We start from the raw sequence: 21,683 nt of genomic DNA on the forward strand, positions 1-21,683 counted from the left end.
ACCATTTCTAGGTGTCTATTCCAGTGTCAAAAAGAAGAGTCTGAACACGCCTGAGCCTGGCAGGGGGGTGGGGTGGGGTGGGGGGAACAGAGGACAAAAGCACGGTGTTCTCGGTGTTCTCTTGTCCTCATCAGCTGTCTCCAGGACTGCTGGGCCTGCATGTTTTTACATTTCAAAACGCACCTTTTGTGATCTGTTTCATGCTCCTGAGTTGAAGCAGGCTTCTCTCTGAAACCGGAAGACTAAGAAGTTCTAAAGCTCTTCTAGGGAATAAGCTAGGGAGGGAGCCACCTTAAAACCTCATGAGACCACAACCCCAGTCACATAGAGAGCAGAGCAAGTCATCAGAGCTAGGAAAGTGTGCTGGCTGCAGGGAGCAGATTTAGCCTAAGTCCATGCCTGGAGGTGGCGTTAGTCTCTGTTTGATGGGCCAGCTACCCTGGCACTTAAATGACATCAGACTCGGTCCCTGTGACGTCTTTGGTGTCACCCCTTTTCTGGAAGTAGCTCCTTTCAAGGCTGTTGCTTGCAAAGCAAGTGTGTGTCTGCCTGCAGCCTCCACACTCACTGCCTGTTGCTGCTGCTCCTTGGGATTTGGGGAGCAGAATTTACGCTGAGTGAGCCCCCGTAGGAGCAGCTTCCAAAGAAAAGAAAACCAGAACATAAAACATCAGCTTGGATGGCGAACTCTCATCTTGGGCATCAGATGCTCTCGCTGTGATTGTCATACACAGCCCTGAGACAACGGGCACCCCCCACCCCACCCCACCCCACCCCGCCCCGCCCCACCCCACCCCACCCCACCCCACCCCACCCCACCCCACCCCGCACGCTTCCCTGTTGTGCCACCCTGAAATGGGGTCACCACAGGGCCTGTTGCGCAAGGCTGTGGCCCTCCATTGTGATTCAGTTATCCAGCTTCTGCCCTTGACAGCTTAAAAGCATTAAGGCTTAATCTCCTACAGCTCAACCAGACCATTTATATATCCGCAAATAAGGGGAGCCTGGTAGCTTCAAGGTGTCTGTTTTAGAAGTTGTGTTTTATTGCGAGAGACAGAAGTTGCTTTGATTTGTGGGCTCTGATAAGAACAGGGCGCAAACTCATTGTAGAGGAAATAGGAAGTGCTAGATTATCTGGGACATTGGTGCTGGTCCGTGAGAGCAGTGGTGCCTGTGACAGGGAGGAGAGCTGGGGACCAGTCACTGCAGAAGCTGGGCATCTGTATCAGTCATGGTGGCCTTAGAAACGCATGCTAAGTGTTTTAAACAGGGAAGGCTCAGTGCCGGGCAGAGGTCAGACAGATGTGGGAAGAACAGAAAATGGGGTGCTGTACCAACTACGCAGAGATCAATAGTGAGGCGTGTTGGCAGAAGGACTACTGAGTTCTCTAGAGGGAGACCTCTGCTTCCAGTCCCAGGGCACTGGGAGAGAGACAGAGCCATCTTGAGATAGCCAGTGGGAGAAAGGGCAGAAGGTGGGGGGGCAGGAAGCATAGTCCTCTGTCCTGTCCCTCTGAGGGGGTGGGGGGAAAGCATGGTCCTCTGTCCTGTCCCTCTGAGGGAGTGGGGGGGAAGCATGGTCCTTGTCCTGTCCCTCTGAGGGAGTGGGGGGGAAAGCATGGTCCTTGTCCTGTCCCTCTGAGGGGGTGGGGGGGAAAGCATGGTCCTCTGTCCTGCCCCTCTGAGGGGGTGGGGGGGAAGCATGGTCCTTGTCCTGTCCCTCTGAGGGAGTGGGGGGGAAGCATGGTCCTTGTCCTGTCCCTCTGAGGGAGTGGGGGGGAAAGCATGGTCCTTGTCCTGTCCCTCTGAGGGGGTGGGGGGAAGCATGGTCCTTGTCCTGTCCCTCTGAGGGAGTGGGGGGGAAAGCATGGTCCTTGTCCTGTCCCTCTGAGGGGGTGGGGGGGAAAGCATGGTCCTCTGTCCTGTCCCTCTGAGGGGGTGGGGGGGAAAGCATGGTCCTTGTCCTGTCCCTCTGAGGGGGTGGGGGAAGCATGGTCCTTGTCCTGTCCCTCTGAGGGGGTGGGAGGGAAAGCATGGTCCTCTGTCCTGTCCCTCTGAGGGGGTGGGAGGGAAAGCATGGTCCTTGTCCTGTCCCTCTGAGGGGGTGGGGGGGAAGCATGGTCCTCTGTCCTGTCCCTCTGAGGGGGTGGGGGGGAAAGCATGGTCCTCTGTCCTGTCCCTCTGAGGGGGTGGGAGGGAAAGCATGGTCCTTGTCCTGTCCCTCTGAGGGGGTGGGGGGGAAGCATGGTCCTTGTCCTGTCCCTCTGAGGGGGTGGGGGGGAAAGCATGGTCCTCTGTCCTGTCCCTCTGAGGGGGTGGGGGGGAAAGCATGGTCCTTGTCCTGTCCCTCTGAGGGGGTGGGGGGGAAGCATGGTCCTTGTCCTGTCCCTCTGAGGGGGTGGGGGGGAAAGCATGGTCCTCTGTCCTGTCCCTCTGAGGGGGTGGGGGGAAAGCATGGTCCTTGTCCTGTCCCTCTGAGGGGGTGGGAGGGAAAGCATGGTCCTTGTCCTGTCCCTCTGAGGGGGTGGGGGGGAAGCATGGTCCTCTGTCCTGTCCCTCTGAGGGGGTGGGGGGGAAAGCATGGTCCTCTGTCCTGTCCCTCTGAGGGGGTGGGAGGGAAAGCATGGTCCTTGTCCTGTCCCTCTGAGGGGGTGGGGGAAGCATGGTCCTTGTCCTGTCCCTCTGAGGGGGTGGGGGAAGCATGGTCCTCTGTCCTGTCCCTCTGAGGGGGTGGGGGGGAAAGCATGGTCCTCTGTCCTGTCCCTCTGAGGGGGTGGGGGAAGCATGGTCCTTGTCCTGTCCCTCTGAGGGAGTGGGGGGAAAGCATGGTCCTTGTCCTGTCCCTCTGAGGCTGGCAGAACTGTATCAAGGAGTTAAATGGTAAAGGACTCAAAACTGAGTATGGGATGCATGAGGGACTGGTGGGTAGGTAACACCTCCACCCCCTGCTGAGTACTAAATCACCGTGTTTCTCTGCTTCCTTAAAAAGTGTGTGTAAAGGAAGAGTAGCCATGGAGACAGAATGAAAACTTATTACCTGATTCACCTTCAACAAGCAGTAATAGCAGTCAGAGTAACAGTGGGAGCAAAGGCGGAAACATAGGAGGACTTGTGTTGTATAAGGAATTCACAGTGTCACCACTGACTGTCCATGACTGCGTGGGTCCCCAAGGAGTTTACAAAATATTTCTGAACAGCTCGTGTTTTTATTTTGAGAGGTTTCTAAGCTGCTCTTGGCAAGCAAATTAGGCATGTAGCATGCATGTGCACTCTTGCCTCTTCCCACCCCCAGTCATGTGTGTGCGTGTGTGTGTGTGTGTGTGTGTGTGTGTGTGTGTGTGTGTGTGTGTGTGTGTGTGTGTTGAGGGTGAACCGGTGTGTGCGTGTAGAGGACAAAGATTAACTTGGGTATTTTCCTTCCTCTGCGGCTCTCTTCCATTTTTTGAGGCAGGGTCTCTCGCTGTTCTAGACCTTGTCATTTTCAGCTAGACTACCTGGCCAGTGAGCCTCCTGCCGTCCACCTGCCTCTGTCTCTGACCCAGTTCTGGGGCTGCATGTGTGTTTCGACAGGCTTGGTTTTTTTATGTGAGTGCCAAGGATGTACAAGCAATACCCACTGAGCCATGTCCCTGAGCCATGTCCCTGGCCTGTTATGTAGAGTATTCAGTTACTGTTTATTCTAGATAATACTTTATCAAAGATTTGTAACTGGATTCCTTGGCTATGTATTGGGTTTGGTTTTCCTACTTTCCTAAACCACGCCCATCCCTTCCAACCCCCCAACAACAGGTAGGAGAGAAAGAAGGTTAGAGGGGAGAGAGGCGTTGATACCCTTAATCTGCTTCCTGCTGATCCAGAGCATCAAGTTCCTTGGGGAAAATTTCATCTTCATCTCCAACCAGCAATCCAGCAACTCAGGGGAAGCAGCAGCCTCCGCAGGCCCCCTCAGAGCTCTGACATTTCTATACCTTCTCAAGAGTCCTCAGAATTGCGAACACAAACCATCTGCAGCTGGTAAAGTCACGCCCCTGCTAGAGCGCGAGGCAAATCATAGTCAGCTGCCATGGACAATGGCAGCCCCATGTCCCACACCTGGGATTAAAACAAAAAACATATTCACATAACCAGAATTCTCACTAGAGATTACAGGGGCCCTTGTGGAGAGAGACAGACAGACAGACAAACAGACAGACAGACCGAGTAGTTTCTTGGCTCAGGACCCAGGCCACCTAGTCCTAACTCCTGACCTTCTATCTCTGGATGTGTGGCTGAGCAACTCACTGGTTCCCCTGTTGTCTTAGTTGCTGCCTCTGTGAGGGTGGGATCCTGATGGCATCTACATCGCCGGTGTTGTTTTTTCAGTTACATGGGGTGACAGGCAGAATGAGAGGCTCCATGAGTGAGTTACGTGCTTGTTCTTGATTGTTTTGTGGGGCTTTGTTCGTCTTGTTGATACTATCATAGAGAGGGTCGAAGGCAGAGGAATTGGAACATTTACTTTGGGGCCCTTTGTCTTCAGTATGCAGATCTAAATCGCCACGTGGATGCATTGAACGCGTGGAGAAACGCCACTGTACTGAAGCCGGAGCACAGCCTGGCATGGAACAACATGATCATACTTCTGGACAACACAGGTGCAGAGGAGGAGATGCCGAGACGGTGTCCACCGTCCAGCTCTGTGGGCCAGTCAGGGCATGCCACTCCCACAGGCTAGTCAGCGCACATAGACCAACGTTACTCCTGCAGTTTGAAAAATAAGATGGCGGTGGTGGGCACACACCTTAAATCCCAGAACTTGGGAGGCAGAGGCAGGCGGATCCCTGAGATTAAGGCCAGCCAGGTTGACGTAGTGAGACTCTTGCTTTTTTGTTTTTGTTTTTTCAAGACAGGGTTTCTCTGTGTAGCCTTGGCTGTCCTGGACTCACTTTGTAGACCAGGCTGGCCTCAAACTCACAGTGATCCACCTGCCTCTGCCTCCCGAGTGCTGGGATTAAAGGTGTGCGCCACTACCCAGCCATAGTGGGACTCTAAGAAATGAAAGAAGGGAGTGGGGGAGGGCGGAAGGGAGGAAGAAATGAATCAGTCTTGGCTACTTGGTGTTAACAAAAATATCCTTCTGGGGACTGGGGCCATGGCTCAGTTGGTAAAATGCTTGCCGTGCAAACATGAAGACCTAGTACAACCCTCTCTACCCACATAAAAAGCCTAGCCATGATGGTAGATACCTGTAACCCCAGCACTGGGGAGATAGAGACAGTAGCTCTCCAGGGGCTCACTAGCCGGCTAGACTAACCAAATTAGTGAGCTCCAAGTTCAGTGAGAGCCCTGCCCTGTCTCAAAAAATAAAGTGGATGGCACTTGAAGAAGACAGCTGATGCCGACTTCTCATCACGTAAGTAGACACGCAACACCCTCAGTGCACACAATCATCCCAATGTCTGTCCAACTAGAAAATGAGCTTTCCTCTACCATAGCTGGTCGTAATGTGATGGCAATCATACTGGACTTAGAGTTACTGCTGGGCAGTAGAGGAGGGGTGTGTGATCAGGTCTTGTTTGGCCTGAAGTCCCGTCGCCTAGCCATGTCACCACCCTTCAGCACGCTGGAGACACCTGGTGTGAGCAGTACTTGTGGGTGGATGGCATGGGAGGTGCTGGTCCACATCGGATCTGCTTTCAGGTCTGTACTCAGAGCAGTGGATTCCCAGTGAAGATACAATGCTGGTGACTTGCTCTGATTTCTCAGCCTGTAGTAGACCAGAGTCAACCAGTCAGGGGAGGCGGGTATTCCGCTCACCTTGTTTTGCTGTCTTACCATACTAGAGATCAATCCCAGGGCCTTGGGTGTGGCAGGCAAGTTCTCTGTTAAGTGAGCTATATCCACAGCCCTTCCTGCCTTCTTTTTAAAAACCCAACTGTGCCTAATGAACCTTGGTGGTACTTTGACAGAACTGAAAGCTAGTAAGCCGTCTAGCCCACGTAGAGAGGAGATAAACACTTGTTTTCTGAGACAAATACTTGGGTGGGAGAATGCTTAAGTTCGTGTTCCTTTGCTTGGGTATGACCGATGCCTGGAAGAAAAATTAAACATGGTTTTCTAAACTGTCGGGAAAGAGTCTGTACCTCTTGGGTTGGAGTGGTGTGGAGTCGCCACGTCTTGACGGCTCACCCGGTTGCGGTGGGTGCGTCTTCACATTCTGTCCTTGGGTCTTCTCAAATGGTGTGTGCATGACTGTGTGTAAGGAACGCGGGCCCCGCTCCAGAGAGACGAAGACACGAGCACGCTATTGATGTGGTTTTCGTTCCTCCTCCCAGGTAACTTAGCCCAGGCGGAAGCGGTCGGCAGAGAGGCACTGGAGCTAATCCCTAATGACCACTCTCTTATGTTTTCCTTGGCAAACGTTCTGGGGAAATCCCAGAAATACAAGGTGGGTAAACCAAGGCCCCTGTGATTTGCAGTCAGTGCAGCAGCTCACAGGAGCCATCAGGTTCTCATGCCCGCTTCTGTGGAGAGTTAGGGCAGAGCCTGGGCACCAGGGAAATTCTTGGTCCAATTGTTTCCTGAAGACATTAGATAGCATGTGGGGTCAAACCCAGTGTCCTTCTCCTCAGAAGCCGGCTTGTTCTAGTGTAGAGGGAACAGAAGCCCGAAGAGAGTGTAACCAGGAGGAGGTGCTGGGCTCCTGTGACACATGGCATGGGTCAAGGGTCAAGACAACTCAGCACATCCCTCCTGGGGCGCTCCCCTCCTCCACAGGAAGAGTCTGACCCTGACCCTTGCAGTAGGGAGGAGTACTGGGTTGTCTGTGGGTGCTGTCCTTTGCATTTTATATAGCTAGGTTCCTTCTCTAAAGTAGACCATCAGCAAAGCCCTAGAAGTTTGTTTTTTTTTTTTAAAGATTTATTTATTATGTATACAGTGTTCTGCCTGCACGCCAGAGCCAGAAGGGGACACCAGATCTCATTATAGATGGTTGTGAGCCACCATGTGGTTGCTGGGAGTTGAACTCAGGACCTTTGGAAGAACAGCCAGTGCTCTTAACCTCTGAGCCTCTCCAGCCCAACCCTAGAAGTTTTTTGACCAATGAAAAAGATGGAGCTCAGTGTAGAATGCTTGCCTAGGATGTATGAGGCCCTGGACTTGACCTCCGTGTGTGTGTGTGTGTGTGTGTGTGTGTGTGTGTGTGTGTGTGTGTGTGTGTGTGTTTGTGTGTGTGTACGCGCGCACACACACACACACAGACACTCATGAGTGCATGCACGCACACACCACCACTGAGGTTTTCAAGAGTAGGAGGTAGGTGGCTAGACCTCACTTCCTGTGAACCTTAGAGAACTGTGGGTCCATGGATGGGTCATCCACACTGATTACTGAGGGAGCTTGCCAACACAGATTCCTCCACAGGAGAATGGGCCTGGAGTGGGCACCCGCACACAGACATACCGTGGAAATACTTGGAGTAGCAGTCCCATGGCCTTTGGAAGAAGAAATACTCCAGGGTTGTGGGTGGATAGATGTTTGGGTTACTAGTTAAAATGCTAATTAGTATTTTATTAATATTTCATATTAACATTTTATTCTGGATGATTTTATTTCGGAATTATAGCAGCTATGTTTTATTTTTAATACCCTGAGGCCATGGATGTGATGTGAAGATTAACAGTAGTGATTACTTTTTTTCTTTAGAGAACTCTACTTCCCTACTGTCATTTCCTTGTATTCAATAGACATCATTATTGGTTTAATTTCCTGTGAACTGTTTAACGTGTTTCTATTGGCTTTGAATGCTGGTGAATTTAGGTCTCAGTATACATTTTTAGTCCTGGCTTGTGTCTTTAAAAAAGGCTTTCTAAGATGTTTCATTTCATTTTTTTGTACCTCTCCTTGGGAGAAGGTGTGTGGTTGTCGGCAAGAACAGGTCAGGAGTCTCCGTCTTCCATCGACCCAGCTACAGCAAGTACTCTTTAAGATGCGGATTCTGTGATCGCTGTATTGATCGCTCTATCATTCCGCGGCCTGTGAGGAGCGATTCTGTTATGGGAACAGAGCCCTCGGTTCATTTGGCTCCCTGTTCACATCGCCCCCACCCCATCTACAAGTAGAAAGTATTCCACGTAGCGGAATGGCGCAATCAGTTGCCCACACCTGTACACATTTTTTCTTTTAATACTAATGAGCAAGGCCAGAGTGCTGAGCCTGTGATAAGGAAACAAAATGAAATCTGAAATAAGGAGCTCACTTTGAGCTCTTGGGCAGCTACCAGCAGGGAGCAGGATGGGACTTTGCCAGCCAAGTCCAGCCCTGGAGCCAGCATCCAATACATTCCTTTTGTGTGTGTTTTAAGTTACAGATTTGGAACATAAACATTTGTGTAGCTTTTCTGTCACAGTAGGAAGAGAGTATCTTTTGTCCTTAGCCTGCAGGGTACTCTGTCCTGTGTGATGTTGGCTGTCTCCTGTCTCCTGACAGAGCCCTGGGCAGATCCATAGGGAAACAGGGAAATGGTGACTTAGTTATAGGATTGGGGTCCAGGGATTGAGAGCCTGTGCTCTGGACAACTTGTCATGTGTCCACACCTTGTGACTGTCATTTTCTTGCTTGGTGCATGCATACATGTACACATGCAGGCATGTGTTCACACATAGGTGTGTGCCTGGAGCCAGAGGCTGATGTAAGGCAGCTTCCTCCGTCACGGTCTAACCTTGTGAGAGTCTGAGCTGAGTCTGGAGCTCAGTGCTTCAGCCAGGTTGACTGGCCAGAGAGACCTAGGAATCCTCCTGTCTCTGCCTCCCAAACATCACGCTAGCGGGTGTAGTTGCTGGGGTTACATATGTTGCTGGGATAGATTCGGGGTCTCAGGGTTCAGCCCTGACATGGCCAGATGAGTTCCTCATCGGCATCAGGATGCAGGCTTCAGCAGCCTGCCAGCAGCTTGGGTGTACAGAAAATGTGTTGTCACCTGTCCGTGCCTCAGTTTGTTCTTGTATGAAGTGAAGATGAAGATAGAAGAAGGCTGCAGAGCAGGAGAGCGTGCGTGGGGGTGGAATTTGCATCAGTTGCGTGGTAAACACATGCATAGTTTAATGATCATCAAATGAATCTTTATAGATCATTCTAAAACTATTAAGTTTTATATAAATTTCCAGTTCAGGACTAACGAGGAAGAGCAAGGCTGCGTTCAGCTCTTACTGTGGTGCTTCCCAGCCGTTCCCTCTCGGCATGGCTCGGATCACTGCCTTGGGGTTTAAGAGCAGGTCACAATGAGTGTTTTCCCAAACTCTGGTTGTACTTGTCACGCTGTTAAGAATTCTTTGATTTTACTCACATAGGTTCTACCTGGTTTATTTGCTTTAACTGTTTATTTAAGAGACTGAGTCTCACTATATTTTGTTATATAGCAAGCCTGGCACTCTTCTGTCCTCTTGCCTCAGCCTTCCAAGTACCTGAGCGTACAGGTGTGCACACTACACCCAGCTGGTGCTTCTCTTTAAATTTTTCTTTCTTCCTTTCTTTCTTTCTCTTTTTTTTTTTTTTTTTTTTTGCCAGGGTGGGGGGACAGGGGCGATTGGTGGCACAGGGGGATGGGGAGCGGGGGGCACCTTCTCTGTGTATCCCTGGCTGTTCTGGACTCGCTTTGTAGACCAGTCTGGCCTCGAACTCATAGAGTTCTGCCTCTGCCTCCCCAGGTGCTGGGATTACAGTTGTGTGCCACCATTCCCGAGTTCTTCTTTGTTAATTTATTTAACCTTTGTGTTTTATGTGTATGTGTGTTTTGCTTGCATGTGCATCTGTGCACCCCATGTGTGCATTGCTCATGAAGGCCAGAAGACATCATATTCATTGGGCATGGTTGGGAGAAGCCATGAACGTGCTGGGGATCCAACCTGGGTTCTCTGTGTAAAAGTGTGTCCCAGCTGCTGAGCCATCTCTCCAGCCCTTTGAATATATTTTAAACACAGACGAGAGTGTTTAAAAGGGTAATATCATGTCATTACTAGAACCGTAAGGTAGGCGGAGAGGGAAAGGTTTACTTAACTGTTCCAGGCACAGGCGCTGAGCCTTGGGCTGCCCTGACCACTTTGAAGGGAGACCATGTGTGAGCCACGAGCTGCCAGTCGTGCTGACTTTTGCCTAAGTGAACCGGAAGGAAGGCGCCCTTGCTGTGCTGTGGCTTAAGCTTCACATCAGGGCCAGGCATGGTGGCACACGTCTTTAATCCCAGTACTCTGAGAAGCAGAGGCAGGCAGATCGCTGTGAGTTCGAGGCCAGCCTGGTCTAAAAAGCGAGTCCAGGACAGCCAAGGCTACACAGAGAGACCCTGTCTTGAAAAAACAAAAACAAAAAAATAAATAAATAAACTTCACATCAGACTGGCCCCTTCCCTTCCCTGAGCCATGCAAGATGTGAGATGGCCCTTAGGACAGACAGACACCCCATCAGAGCGTACAGACAGACAAGACACCCCATCAGAGCGTACTGACAGACACCCCATCAGAGCGTACGGACTTAGGCTTAAGGAATACTTCCATTGTGTTTTGCCTTCCAGGTCCTTTTTATCCAGATCTCCACTTGTTCTAAAAAGACCCAAATTGCAAGGCCGTTTCCAGCTCTAAACCTGTGTTAAGTGCAGTGTACAATGTACTTGGAAGACTGTGTTGTTACTTTTCCTTTGTGTTTACAAACAGAAATCTCCCATTTTAAATAAGGGATGAATCACTCTCCTTATTGGTACAAACCAGCACATTGGCCTGGGCTGGAAGCATCCAGATCTCCCCATGGACCACTTTATACAGTCACTGCTTCTGGGGCTGGGCCGTTCGAAGCAGATGGGATGGATGAGCAGCCAGGAGCTTTGAACACCTTTAGGCCCATGCTCATCCTGAGGCTCAGATGCAGACCAGGGCTGCTGAAGCACTTCCTGAGGCAGTAGACTGTGCCCATACTCACAGGCCCTCAGACCTACTTTTTCTGGGGACACACACACACCCTTCGTGTTAACCTGCTGCAGTGTTTCTATTTCTAGCCTTGGAAACTTGACCCAGGCTTCTTCTTTTGTCTTCTGGTCCCCGTCAAGACGTGTGACCCTCAAGCCCCTGGCCACAGTCAGTACATTGTCTCCTCCCGTCTCCCCAGTCATCACCCTGGGACAGCCGCGGCCTTGACATTTGAGCAGTTATGAAAATGAGATTGCAGGAGCCCCTGGAAGGCGCCGCCCATCCCTGGGGCCGTCCGCTCCAGGGATCCACTGTGAGGCCTCAGAGCATCTCAGGGTAGATTCTCATCCTCTCTGGCTCTCTTAGCTTCTGCAGTTTTAGGTGTTAAGTGAAAATGTTCAAAAGTCACCCGGAAAGCATAGCTGGTTAAAAATCTTCCCTTTTGGTTTGTTTGGGTTGTTCTGTAGCTTATCTAAAACGCTGGGCAAATCCCAGGTCTCTCCAGAGACATCTCGGCTGCTGGGGCTGGTGTGTGTGTCGGATCTCGGCTGCTGGAGCTGGTGTGTGTGTCGGATCTCAGCTGCTGGGGCTGGTGTGTGTGTCAGATCTCGGCTGCTGGAGCTGGTGTGTGTGTCGGATCTCGGCTGCTGGAGCTGGTGTGTGTGTCGGATCTCGGCTGCTGGAGCTGGTGTGTGTGTCGGATCTCGGCTGCTGGAGCTGGTGTGTGTGTCGGATCTCAGCTGCTGGGGCTGGTGTGTGTGTCAGATCTCGGCTGCTGGAGCTGGTGTGTGTGTCGGATCTCGGCTGCTGGAGCTGGTGTGTGTGTCGGATCTCGGCTGCTGGAGCTGGTGTGTGTGTCGGATCTCGGCTGCTGGGGCTGGTGTGTGTGTCGGATCTCGGCTGCTGGAGCTGGTGTGTGTGTGTGTCGGATCTTGGCTGCTGGGGCTGGTGTGTGTGTCGGATCTCGGCTGCTGGGGCTGGTGTGTGTGTCGGATCTCGGCTGCTGGGGCTGGTGTGTGTGTGTCGGATCTCGGCTTCTGGGGCTGGTGTGTGTCGGCACTGGCTCCCCACAGCACCTGCATGTCAGACCCATGCTTTATTCAGTCTCTTTTCAATAGTGCTTCTCCATGCCAGGTTCTCTGAGCCCTGTGAGTTCAGGGCTGTCCACCTAGATACCCAGTGTGCTTCCCAGGACTCCTGTGGGCTATCCCATGGACTCCTGTGGGCTTTCCCATGGCGAAGATGCTGCTGTTCCTGCCCTTTGCCAAGTGCAGACAGAAAGGCAGAAAGCCCACTCAGAGAGCTCATGTCCATGCGAGAAGCCAAAATTGTTTGGTCACAGTCGTCCACCGTACTGGATGGCTCCCATCCTAAGTGCCTGTTTCTTCCTTGTTCTCTACGCTAATTGAACTGAAAGAAGGATACTACATCATCTGGGGTACCAAGGCCATTCTGGGTCTCTGGGGTGTGCACACCCTGCCTTGAGAGTCTCTGCAGCCGAGGCCGTCAGTTCAGGTTGGGCATGCTGCTTTCATGGGTGTCCTCAGCTGCTCCTGTCTCTCCTCCTCTGTCTCCTTCTTCCTTCATCGAACCTTGAATCGAGTCATTTGAATTAGGTTGCGAGATCCCAGCCACTTGTGAGGGGAGCTCACAGGCTCTGTCATCCCGTTCGGTCACCGCTGCGTTCTGCTACCACTTGCCCCTTCCTTGCTAGCTCCTCTAGCCCCCGTTTCAGCAAAGCTATTTCTGGAGAGGACCTGGTGACACGAAGCAGTAATGCTAGAAGGGACACGGTCGTAGTCTTTGCTCCGTGTGTAACACCTTCCTCTGTGTGGGGTTTGTTTTTCAGGAGTCTGAAGCGTTATTCCTCAAGGCAATTAAAGCAAACCCAAATGTTGCAAGTTACCATGGTAATTTGGGTAAGAAAGTTTTTTCATTTGAATTTTATTGAAATTCTGTTGTTTATATATATATATATATAACCATACATACCACATAATACATATTATATTATATACATATATATAATCTTTTGTAAAAGTAATTTTTGAAAAGTAATGTGTATTGACCCTGTCTCAAAATGATTTTTTTTAAAACTGGGCTGATGCTACGGCTCAGTGTAGAGCCTGGCCTAACATGAGGCCCTGTATTTACTTCATGAAAAGCACAGTTGTTATTTCACCAAATGTATATGGAAACATCCACATAAAATAAATGATTGTGGTCACAGAGATTGCCCAGCAGTTAAGAACACTGGCAGCTCTTGCCGAGGACCCAGATCTGGTTCCCAGCGCCCACGTGGAGGCTCACAACCATCTGTACCTCCAGTTCAGAGGGTCTGATGTCTCCTGGCCTTCATGGGCACCAGGCACTGCACGCATGTGATACACATACATATCTGCAGGCAAGATAATCATTAAAATATAAATAAATAAATTTAAAAAAAAATAAAATGAGTTGTGGGCTTCTTTATAAGGAATAAAACAGTGCATGACTGGACTTTGGCATGGCCCAGGCTCTGTACAGTGCTGACTGGCTAGAAGTCTCACAGCAGCACTGAAACAGCCACGTGCCTTTTTTTTTTTTTAAATAACATTTCCGCAAGCACGTGAATCCTGTCTAATGATAAGAAGAAACCCATGAGTAACAGGCAGGGGCCCAGGGGACACTCCCCAGGGTGTATTATTACAATAAATAAAGTTTTCCAGTACAAACTATTTTTTTTAAGCAGCGATTTCTGTAAAGGCTTCGCAATAGTTCTTTGTGCCTGTGTTTAGGAATCTCGCAAGTTAGTCAGAAGCGATTCCAACCAAGTTCACCTCCTGCTTTTTCAGCTGTGCTTTATCACCGCTGGGGACATCTGGACGCAGCCAAGAGACACTATGAGATCTCCTTGCAGCTTGACCCCGTGGCAGCGGGCACCAGGGAGAACTACAGTCTGCTGAGAAGAAAGCTAGAGCAAGCGCAGAAGAAAGATGTCTGACCTTCTCCTTGGGATTCTGAGTCTGTGCGTTGTGCGCATGAGGCCTCTGTTCAGTTTGTGTGTTTATGTTTCGCCATTTTAAAATCTCAGATATTTGTTTTTATTCTTTCTACCGTTATTATTTTTTTTTCTCTCTTATGAAAACAAAGACATGCAAAAAGAATCACTAGCACCAGCAATACACTCCTGAATGCTTGATGGGATTTTTTTGCATTGAAATTGTATTTTTTCACACAACCCAGATGTAATTCTCAAATCCCAAAATGAAGCCTTTTTAAAAAACAAAACAAAACAACCAAAAAAAAAAAACCTAAACAGAAAAAAGGGGGGAAATTATTTTAAGTGAGCTTTGCTAGTGTTAAATCTGCATTTGAGTGCGATTGTCGTAATGAGGGGTGGGACCTAGACATGGCTGACTCCTGCAGCTTACGTCAGCATCAAATGTGTCGTATATTAGCATGTTTATTTAATAATAAGAAAGAGTAAACTGAGATTTGGGATTTGGGGTTTTTTTTTAAGTTTTTTTTTTTTGCAACTATAACTTGAAGTTTGTAAGAAATTATTCACGTTTTTGTGTTGAACGGGATAAATAATGGAATGAATAAGGGAACATTTTAATGTCTGGTATATCTGTATATTTTTTCTCTCATAGGAGAAAAACAGGGAGTGCATAGAAGGTATAGACTCCCATGCTTTTTTGGTGTGTATATGTATTCTCCAACATGTGTAATTTTAGTTCACAGGGTAATATTATACAGAAAGCTGCCACTGTTGGTAGAGTTTTCCAGCCCGTGCTTTAGGCTGCCTCACATCCTGGCCTTCGATCTGTCCAGTGTTCAGAGGGCTACCTGTCCATGTATGCTGTGGATTCATGTTTTCAGCTAGGAGATGGGATTCCCTTTCACGTAATGTGCTTACAGACATTATTCCATCCAGAAAACTGCAAAAAGATAAATTCCCATCCAAAAGAAGTCATAGCTCGGGATTGTGTGGTATTCCTACAAATTGGGTTGTTTTTACTTGTCTTATTAGATCTCAACAATTTGTTTACTTAGTTTGTTCTTTATATACTGTTGACCTGATAATTTATTCAACCTCTGTAATTTCTTACGTAGTAAAAATTATCACATAAACTGGCACTGAACAGTTCTAGCTTTTCGTCAGAGTGAGTGCTTTGTTCTCCTTGCAGTGCACTCGGTTCTTTCCTAGTGTATGACTTGTGTACGATTTCGTCCCTTTCTTACTTCTGTGACAGGACACCTGAGAACAGTGTGCGGGCGGAAGGGCTCAGCCTGTGCACGCCGCTCACACCTGTGCTGGCTCTTACCACCTCTGCCGAGCCTCTGAAAACACCCTTCCTGGTGCACAGGCTCTGCATCTGGCCAAGTTCACAAAAAGAATTAACCATCACAGGCCTGGTTTGTTTGTTTGTTTGTTTTTTTAGTTACATTATGAAGTTATTTTGAGGTTCAGATAATGAGGGGCATAGATCCATATTGGAAGATTTTAGAGTACAACTTCCATTTTTAGCTAAAAGCAGGGGGAAGAGCCCGCCTGTGGACAGGAGCCAGTCCTGGTGGTGTTTGCTGGTAATTTCCATACTTGGAAGAATCACAGACTCATGGCCTGCCTAGGTAACAGGGTGAATTCAAGACCGCAATGGGCAGCTTAGTGAGACCCTGTCTCACAGTTTAAAAATAAAAAACGACAGGTCTGTTAGTCAAGGGTCTTCTACAGGAGCAAAACCAGTAGAGTGAGTGTGTGTGTGTGTGTGTGTGTGTGTGTGTGTGTGTGTGTGTGTGTTTATATACCAAAAAGGTTACTAGATTGGTTTATGCTGTACTTTCTAGGTTGTCCAACAATGACAGTCTTCAAAATAAGAGAGACTGAGAACTGTTGCTGTTTGGTCCACGAAGCTGACCCTCAGGGCCTCGCTCTGATGCTGAAGGCCAGGAGAATTCCTAGACAGCCGCTGGTCTAAAGCCCACATTGTCAAGCTAAAGAAACTGGGTTCTGGTATCAGGGAAGGAAGGCAGCTTCGGCGGCAGGCATGGTAGATGAACTTGTCATCAAGATGCAAAGGCAAGCAAAGCAAAAGCTTTGCCGCTGGACCTCCTTGCAGTTGGGCTGCTGCAGGATTAGGCCCGCGTTTAGCATGGAGCTTCCCACTTTAGGTAGCTTAGGCAAGGAAATCCTCACAGATGTCCCCAGAGGTTTGCCTTTTGGTTGATGACCAAACAGGAATTTTTGTTTTGTTTTGTTTTATCTATTTTTCTTTTCTGTTTTTTGTTTGTTTGTTTGTTTTCCGAGACAGGATTTCTCTGTGTTAGCCTTGGCTGTCCTAGACTCACTTTGTAGACCAGGCTGGCTTCGAACTCACATCGATCAGACTGCCTCTGCCTCTCAGAGTGCTGGGATCATGGGCGTGCCCCACCACGCTGGGCTCCAAACAGGAATCTTCAGGTTATAGTGGTGTCTGTATACTGTAGATCACAACCTGACAGTACAGGCCAGAAGCAATGGAAATGCCTGCTCTCACTTTCACGGAGCAGGGCTGGGTAGACTTGTAGACTAGAGGTTGTAAATTGTAGTAGTTGAAATATGTCAGCAAAGAAGGTGTTAGGTTTCAAACATTGCTTTAAATGGCCCCCAAACAACGCTAACAATTTATATGGGGTGTGTTATTAATCGCCCTGTAGGGCATAGCTTGGCAGAAATAGATGTATGCTACATAGCTTTTTTTTTTTTAATGCTACCTGGTTTGAGTTTTGTTGTTACTGTTTTGTTTTGTTTTGGGGGGAGTTGGTTTGATTTGATTTGGTTCTGAGTAAAGAAAAATTATTTCTTCTAAAAGCTCCTTTAGGAACCGTATTTTTTCCCTTCCTACTGATAAACTCTCACGTCCAATAAAGATGTGGGATCTGGTCCCCACCGAACAAATCCCCTGACCTCCTGCTGCTTTGTCTGTCAGGATTCCCTCTGCAGCTGTTTTCTTCTCAGAGAAAACGGTCATGCAGTTGGATAGTACTCCAGGACGCATTTCACGGCTGCAGACTTTGGGAGGCCCATTATGTGGGCTCTTTTCCTTTTCTTCCTGTCTTCAGACGGCTGTGGTGTGTCTTGTTTATCCTAAGACTGCCATGGAAGGCTGGCTTCCAGGAACCTCTCCTTAGCCTAGTAGTCCTATGTTCGTGTATGTGTGCTTTGAGACAGGCTCCTGCCACACAGCCCAGCTAGTCAAACCCAGGATCCCCTGCCTCAGCTTCTGAACTAGCTGGGATTACAGGCATGCACCACCATACCTGGCTAATAGCTTTTTTATTTTAATGCTTTGATTGTGAATGATGGGTGGGGGTGGCATTTAAACATGAGGAAGTCTGATCCCAGCCCTTTCACTTCCTTGGGTTTATTCCCCCACCCCCAACCCCCCCACCCCCATCAGGTCAGCATGTTACTGCAGGCAGTCTACCTGGTCCCTCCCTCAGGTTTGTTTCAGCTTAGAGGCAGGCGTACATTCTTTCTAAATTCCATCCCCTCAGGCACAGCATAACCCTTCCAGGGCCCTCTGGTTGCAGGTCTCATAACTCATAGCAAGCTCATTGCATATGATTTCAAGTTACAGGGTTGAAATGTCATACAGAAGACTTTAACCCAGCATCAACGCTTTGGACGCCGCGTCTTGTCCAACCTGCTTGAATCTGGAGGCGATTGACCCACACAGGTGTCTTGGTTCTCCCCGTGTAACACCCCAGGCAATTGATTTACATTAGGCTACTCATTTCTCAGATTTGAAGTAAGCCATAAGATTTGTTTTTGTAAGAAGATGAGCAGCTCAGTGGACCCTGAAATAAATGACAAACGGCAGAGTGGGGTTTGTTTGTTTGTTTGTTTGTTTGTTTGTTTAAAGAATCTATAGGAGAGGCAGAGCTAGCATTAAATGCATGTATTCCCTCATTCAGTCAGTAAAAAAAAAAAGTGCCAACTGTGTCAGTCACTTGTATATTGCTATGAAAAACAAACAAACAAACAAAAAAACCACTATGACCACAGCAACTTACAGAAGAAAATTTATTCGGATTTGTGGTTCCAGAGGGAGGCCGTTATGTCGGAGCGGAGGCTGAGGGCTCACATATCCAGTAGCAAGCACAAAGCAGAGAGGGCACACTGGGCGTGGTGAAAGTCTTGGAACCTTAGCCTGCCAGCAGTAACATACTTCCTTGAGCAAGGCCATGCCACCTAAGCCTGCCCAAACAGTGCTGCCAACTAGGGACCAAGTAGTCAAACACCTGGGCCTACAGGAACATTCTCATTTAAATTCCATAGCTACTATGTGCCAGAGATGACGTAGGCCCAGGAAATATAAGATGAGAGGGCATTGACGAGGTCCCTTTAGCATTCATAGACTCTGTTACTCCTTGGATCTGTCTCGGTGGCCATCAGAGGATGGTTGCTTGGGACTAACACAAACCATCAGTGATTAATTTCCCATTTTAATTTTTAACTGTGGCTTCTGAACTGAGAGTGTGCCTGTGTGGACTGTGGCCATGCCTCAGTGGCAGAGTGCTAGCTAGCCTAGCATGCACCACACCCTAGGACTGAGCCCCAACACCACAAGAACGAACAATTTAAGACTGTAGCTGTGGTCACTGTACATTCCTTTTGGGCAGTGTGCCTCTAGAGCACAGTAAGACACAAATATATGTGCCAACATAGAAATTTTGCCTGGGTTTTTATTTTTAACCCCACCCACCTAAGACAGAGTTTCTCTGTATATCTGCCCTGGCTGTCCCAGAACTCGCTTTGTAGACCAGGTTGGCCTCGAACTCACAGAAATCTGTCTGCCTCTGCCTCTGACTGCTGGGACATGTGCCACCACACCCTGCTTGGTTATTTTTTTAAAAATTATTTATTGTATCTAATTATTGCAGTTAGGCTAATTTTTAACATTATCGGATATCCACAAAGGCTGTACTTCTCACTGTTCTCCCTAGGGCTTTCTTGAGTGGACAACTCAAACACCTGTCAGAAAATTGGACGTAGCATGCCTCTCAAGGTTGCAGGGTGAGCCAACATCCAGAGCAGATGAATCTTCCTGATGGAGTAATCAGAGCTATTCATAATGAATGGTGAAAGAATGCTGATTGAAAAATCATCCTTTGTTTGGGTTTTGTCCCAGATGAATTAATTGATCCAGGCAAAAATCAGCAGTGAATAAAACCATTAGCTGGGAGGCGAGGCCAGAAAGCTGAGCTCACTGCTGGCCAGGATCAATAAGTGACTCCCACCATGAGACCATGTGAATTACATGGAGTCATCTAGGAAGAATTCTAAAACAAATGGTTCCACCTGAATCTAAGCAAAAATGTTGCCTTAAGTCCTGGTTTTAATTTTTAAAACTACAAATGATGTTAAAGGGTTTTTTTAAAAATGATTTTTATATAAGAACGTGTATGTTTTTAAGGTAGATAAACAAAGCTAGGTGTGGAGACACAAGGCTGTAATCCCAGCACTTGGGAGACTGAGGCAGGAAGATGGAGGTCATACTGGACTACAGAGCAAGTTCCAGGTCAACCTAAGCTGCTTAGTGACGCCCTGCTAAAAGGGAGAGAGACAGGGAGGAAAAGAGAATCATCACCACGTCTGTAGAGGTTAAGTGATAATAAGTCTATGTTTTGCAGCAAGGAAAAGGCCGTGGGGCCTAGGGAAGATGACTCAGTCAGTGAAGTGTCTGCTGAGCAAGCTTGAAGACCTGAGTTCAATGCCTAGTATTCATGCTTAACAAACAAACAAACCTAGGCGCGCCCACCAGTACCTACACACCCGGTGCCAGAGAGCTAGAGACAGGAGGGCCCTGTAGGCTCGCTGGCTAGCTTGTCTAGCAAGCAGGCAAACTTCAAGTTCACTGAGAGACCCCGCCTCAAAACATAAGGTGGAAAATGAGTGAAGAAGACACTTAATATCAACCTTTGACCTTCACATAAATACACAAGAAAGAGAGAAGGGAGGAAGGAGTGAAGAGCAGGCAGCAAGGAGGGCCCCAAGCTTGCTCTTCTTGGCAAAATAGTTATTTGGGGTCAATACCGCTCAACAGGGAAAGGTGCTTTCTGCCAAGTTTTATAACCTGGGTTTGATCCTGGTAGAAGGAGAGAGCTGACCTCCACAGGTACACTGTGACATACATACACCCACACACATTCATAAATAATAAATGTAATTTTAAAGCTTTATAAGTGACTTTCAGACTGTCCTAGACTCAGTCGTCTTTCTGTCCTTTGGGGCTCACTGTTTGACAGTGGACTTCCTGGCCTTGCTGTAGGCTTCCCATGCCTCCCCAGATTTTTCCCTGGAACCGCAATCCAAATTACATTTTTTAAGAACTGAAAGCCTCCTCATCCATTTGAGCTGTTTACCTCTTGGAAGTAAGCTTTCTTGGACTGTGTTGTCAGGAAAACAAGCAGTCCTTTCCCCGCCGTTCTTTTGTGGTAGTTGCTGTCTGATAAGGTGGCAGAGTACTTTTTATTAGGTGACTAGTAGACTCGGGGTGGCGTCATTGGAGGTGTGGCCTTGTTGGAGGACGTGTGTCACAGGGGGTTGGCTTTGAGGTCTCAGGTGCTCAAGCCAGGCCCAGTGTTTCACTCTCTTCCTGCTGTCAGCTGATTTGGACATAGAACTCTCAGCTACCTCCTTAACATTGTGTCTGCCTGAATTCTGCCATGCTTCCCACCATGATGATAATGGACTAAATTCTGAACCGGTAAGCCAGCCCCAGTTAAATGTTTTCCTTTATCATAGTTTCCATGATTATAGTGTCTCTTCACAGCCATAGATCCCAAAGCAAGACACCATGAGTCGTTATGTTTGAGATCCAGTGGTTCTGTAAAAGGCAGATGAGTCTAGTCTCACCATATTTACCTGGAACCGAGGTTTAGTTGTTTATTTGCTTTGTGCCTCAGTTGCTTCCACTAAATACAATGTGATCACTACTGGTTTTATTAATTTCCCCACTGTGAAATGAGAAGATTGCAGAGAAATTTTAATCCTGCAACATGGCTACCCTGAAGCTACCTAGGTCTTTGTGAGAGGGGTGTGGTCTTTGCCAGCTGTCGATAGTTTAATTCTGAGGACTCTGAGAGAGTGTAAATGCCAGAGCACTAAGAGGAAAATGAGTGTGAGGAGGAAGAAGGCTGCTGCTGGTTTGTCCTGCTTATGCATTGGCTATTTGCTGGTTTGCTAGATAGTGTGACTACAAAGATTGGGACTGCACCAAGGAATTAAGTCTAAGCAGGTCTGTGTCCCCTCTCCCCTCTAACCTTCTTTCTTTCCTATCTAGTGTTGGGGGGTCCGTAGGGAGGTGGAGGAGTAAGAAACTCCAATACAGTAGATTTAAAAATATGTGCTACAGTACACATTTAATCCCTCTGGCTGGAATATAGACCATTGACGGGCAGACAAAGATTTAACAGGATGAGTCAGAAATAGTCCCAACCCTCATGAGAACAGACAGGAAAGAGAAGCTACTTAAGAGCAGCAGCAGGAGAGAGAGAGAGAGAGAGAGAGAGAGAGAGAGAGAGAGAGAGAGAGAGAGAGAGAGAGAGAGAGAGAGAGAGAGTTCATGGAGACAGTACAGTGGAGTTTGGGAGTACAGTACAGTTCCGTGCAGTTCAGTTCATGGAGTTCAGAGGCAGTTTTTCCAAGCAGAGCAAGTCAGTGAGAAGCACAGAGAAGCCAGTTTGAGTCAGTCAGCTTGGAGAGGCGTTTTCACCTGA

General features: G+C 48.3%; 1 protein-coding gene across 2 annotated transcripts in view; it reads left to right on the forward strand.

Annotated features, from left to right (window-relative positions):
• Nucleotides 1-15,069, forward strand: part of TMTC4 (transmembrane O-mannosyltransferase targeting cadherins 4) — a 60,455-nt gene extending 45,386 nt beyond the window's left edge. For both annotated transcript variants that reach the window (XM_084767904.1, XM_084767903.1), the window contains exons 15-18: nucleotides 4,520-4,634; nucleotides 6,315-6,427; nucleotides 12,784-12,853; nucleotides 13,769-15,069. In XM_084767904.1, the coding sequence (XP_084624030.1) occupies nucleotides 4,520-4,634; nucleotides 6,315-6,427; nucleotides 12,784-12,853; nucleotides 13,769-13,917 (447 nt within the window). In that variant the 3' untranslated portion in view covers nucleotides 13,918-15,069. The remainder of the gene's footprint in view (nucleotides 1-4,519; nucleotides 4,635-6,314; nucleotides 6,428-12,783; nucleotides 12,854-13,768) is intronic.
• Nucleotides 15,070-21,683: the final 6,614 nt, after the last annotated feature.

Source organism: Acomys minous (genome assembly GCF_964271855.1).
Source record: "Acomys minous genome assembly, chromosome: 18".
NCBI lineage: Eukaryota > Metazoa > Chordata > Mammalia > Rodentia > Muridae > Acomys > Acomys minous.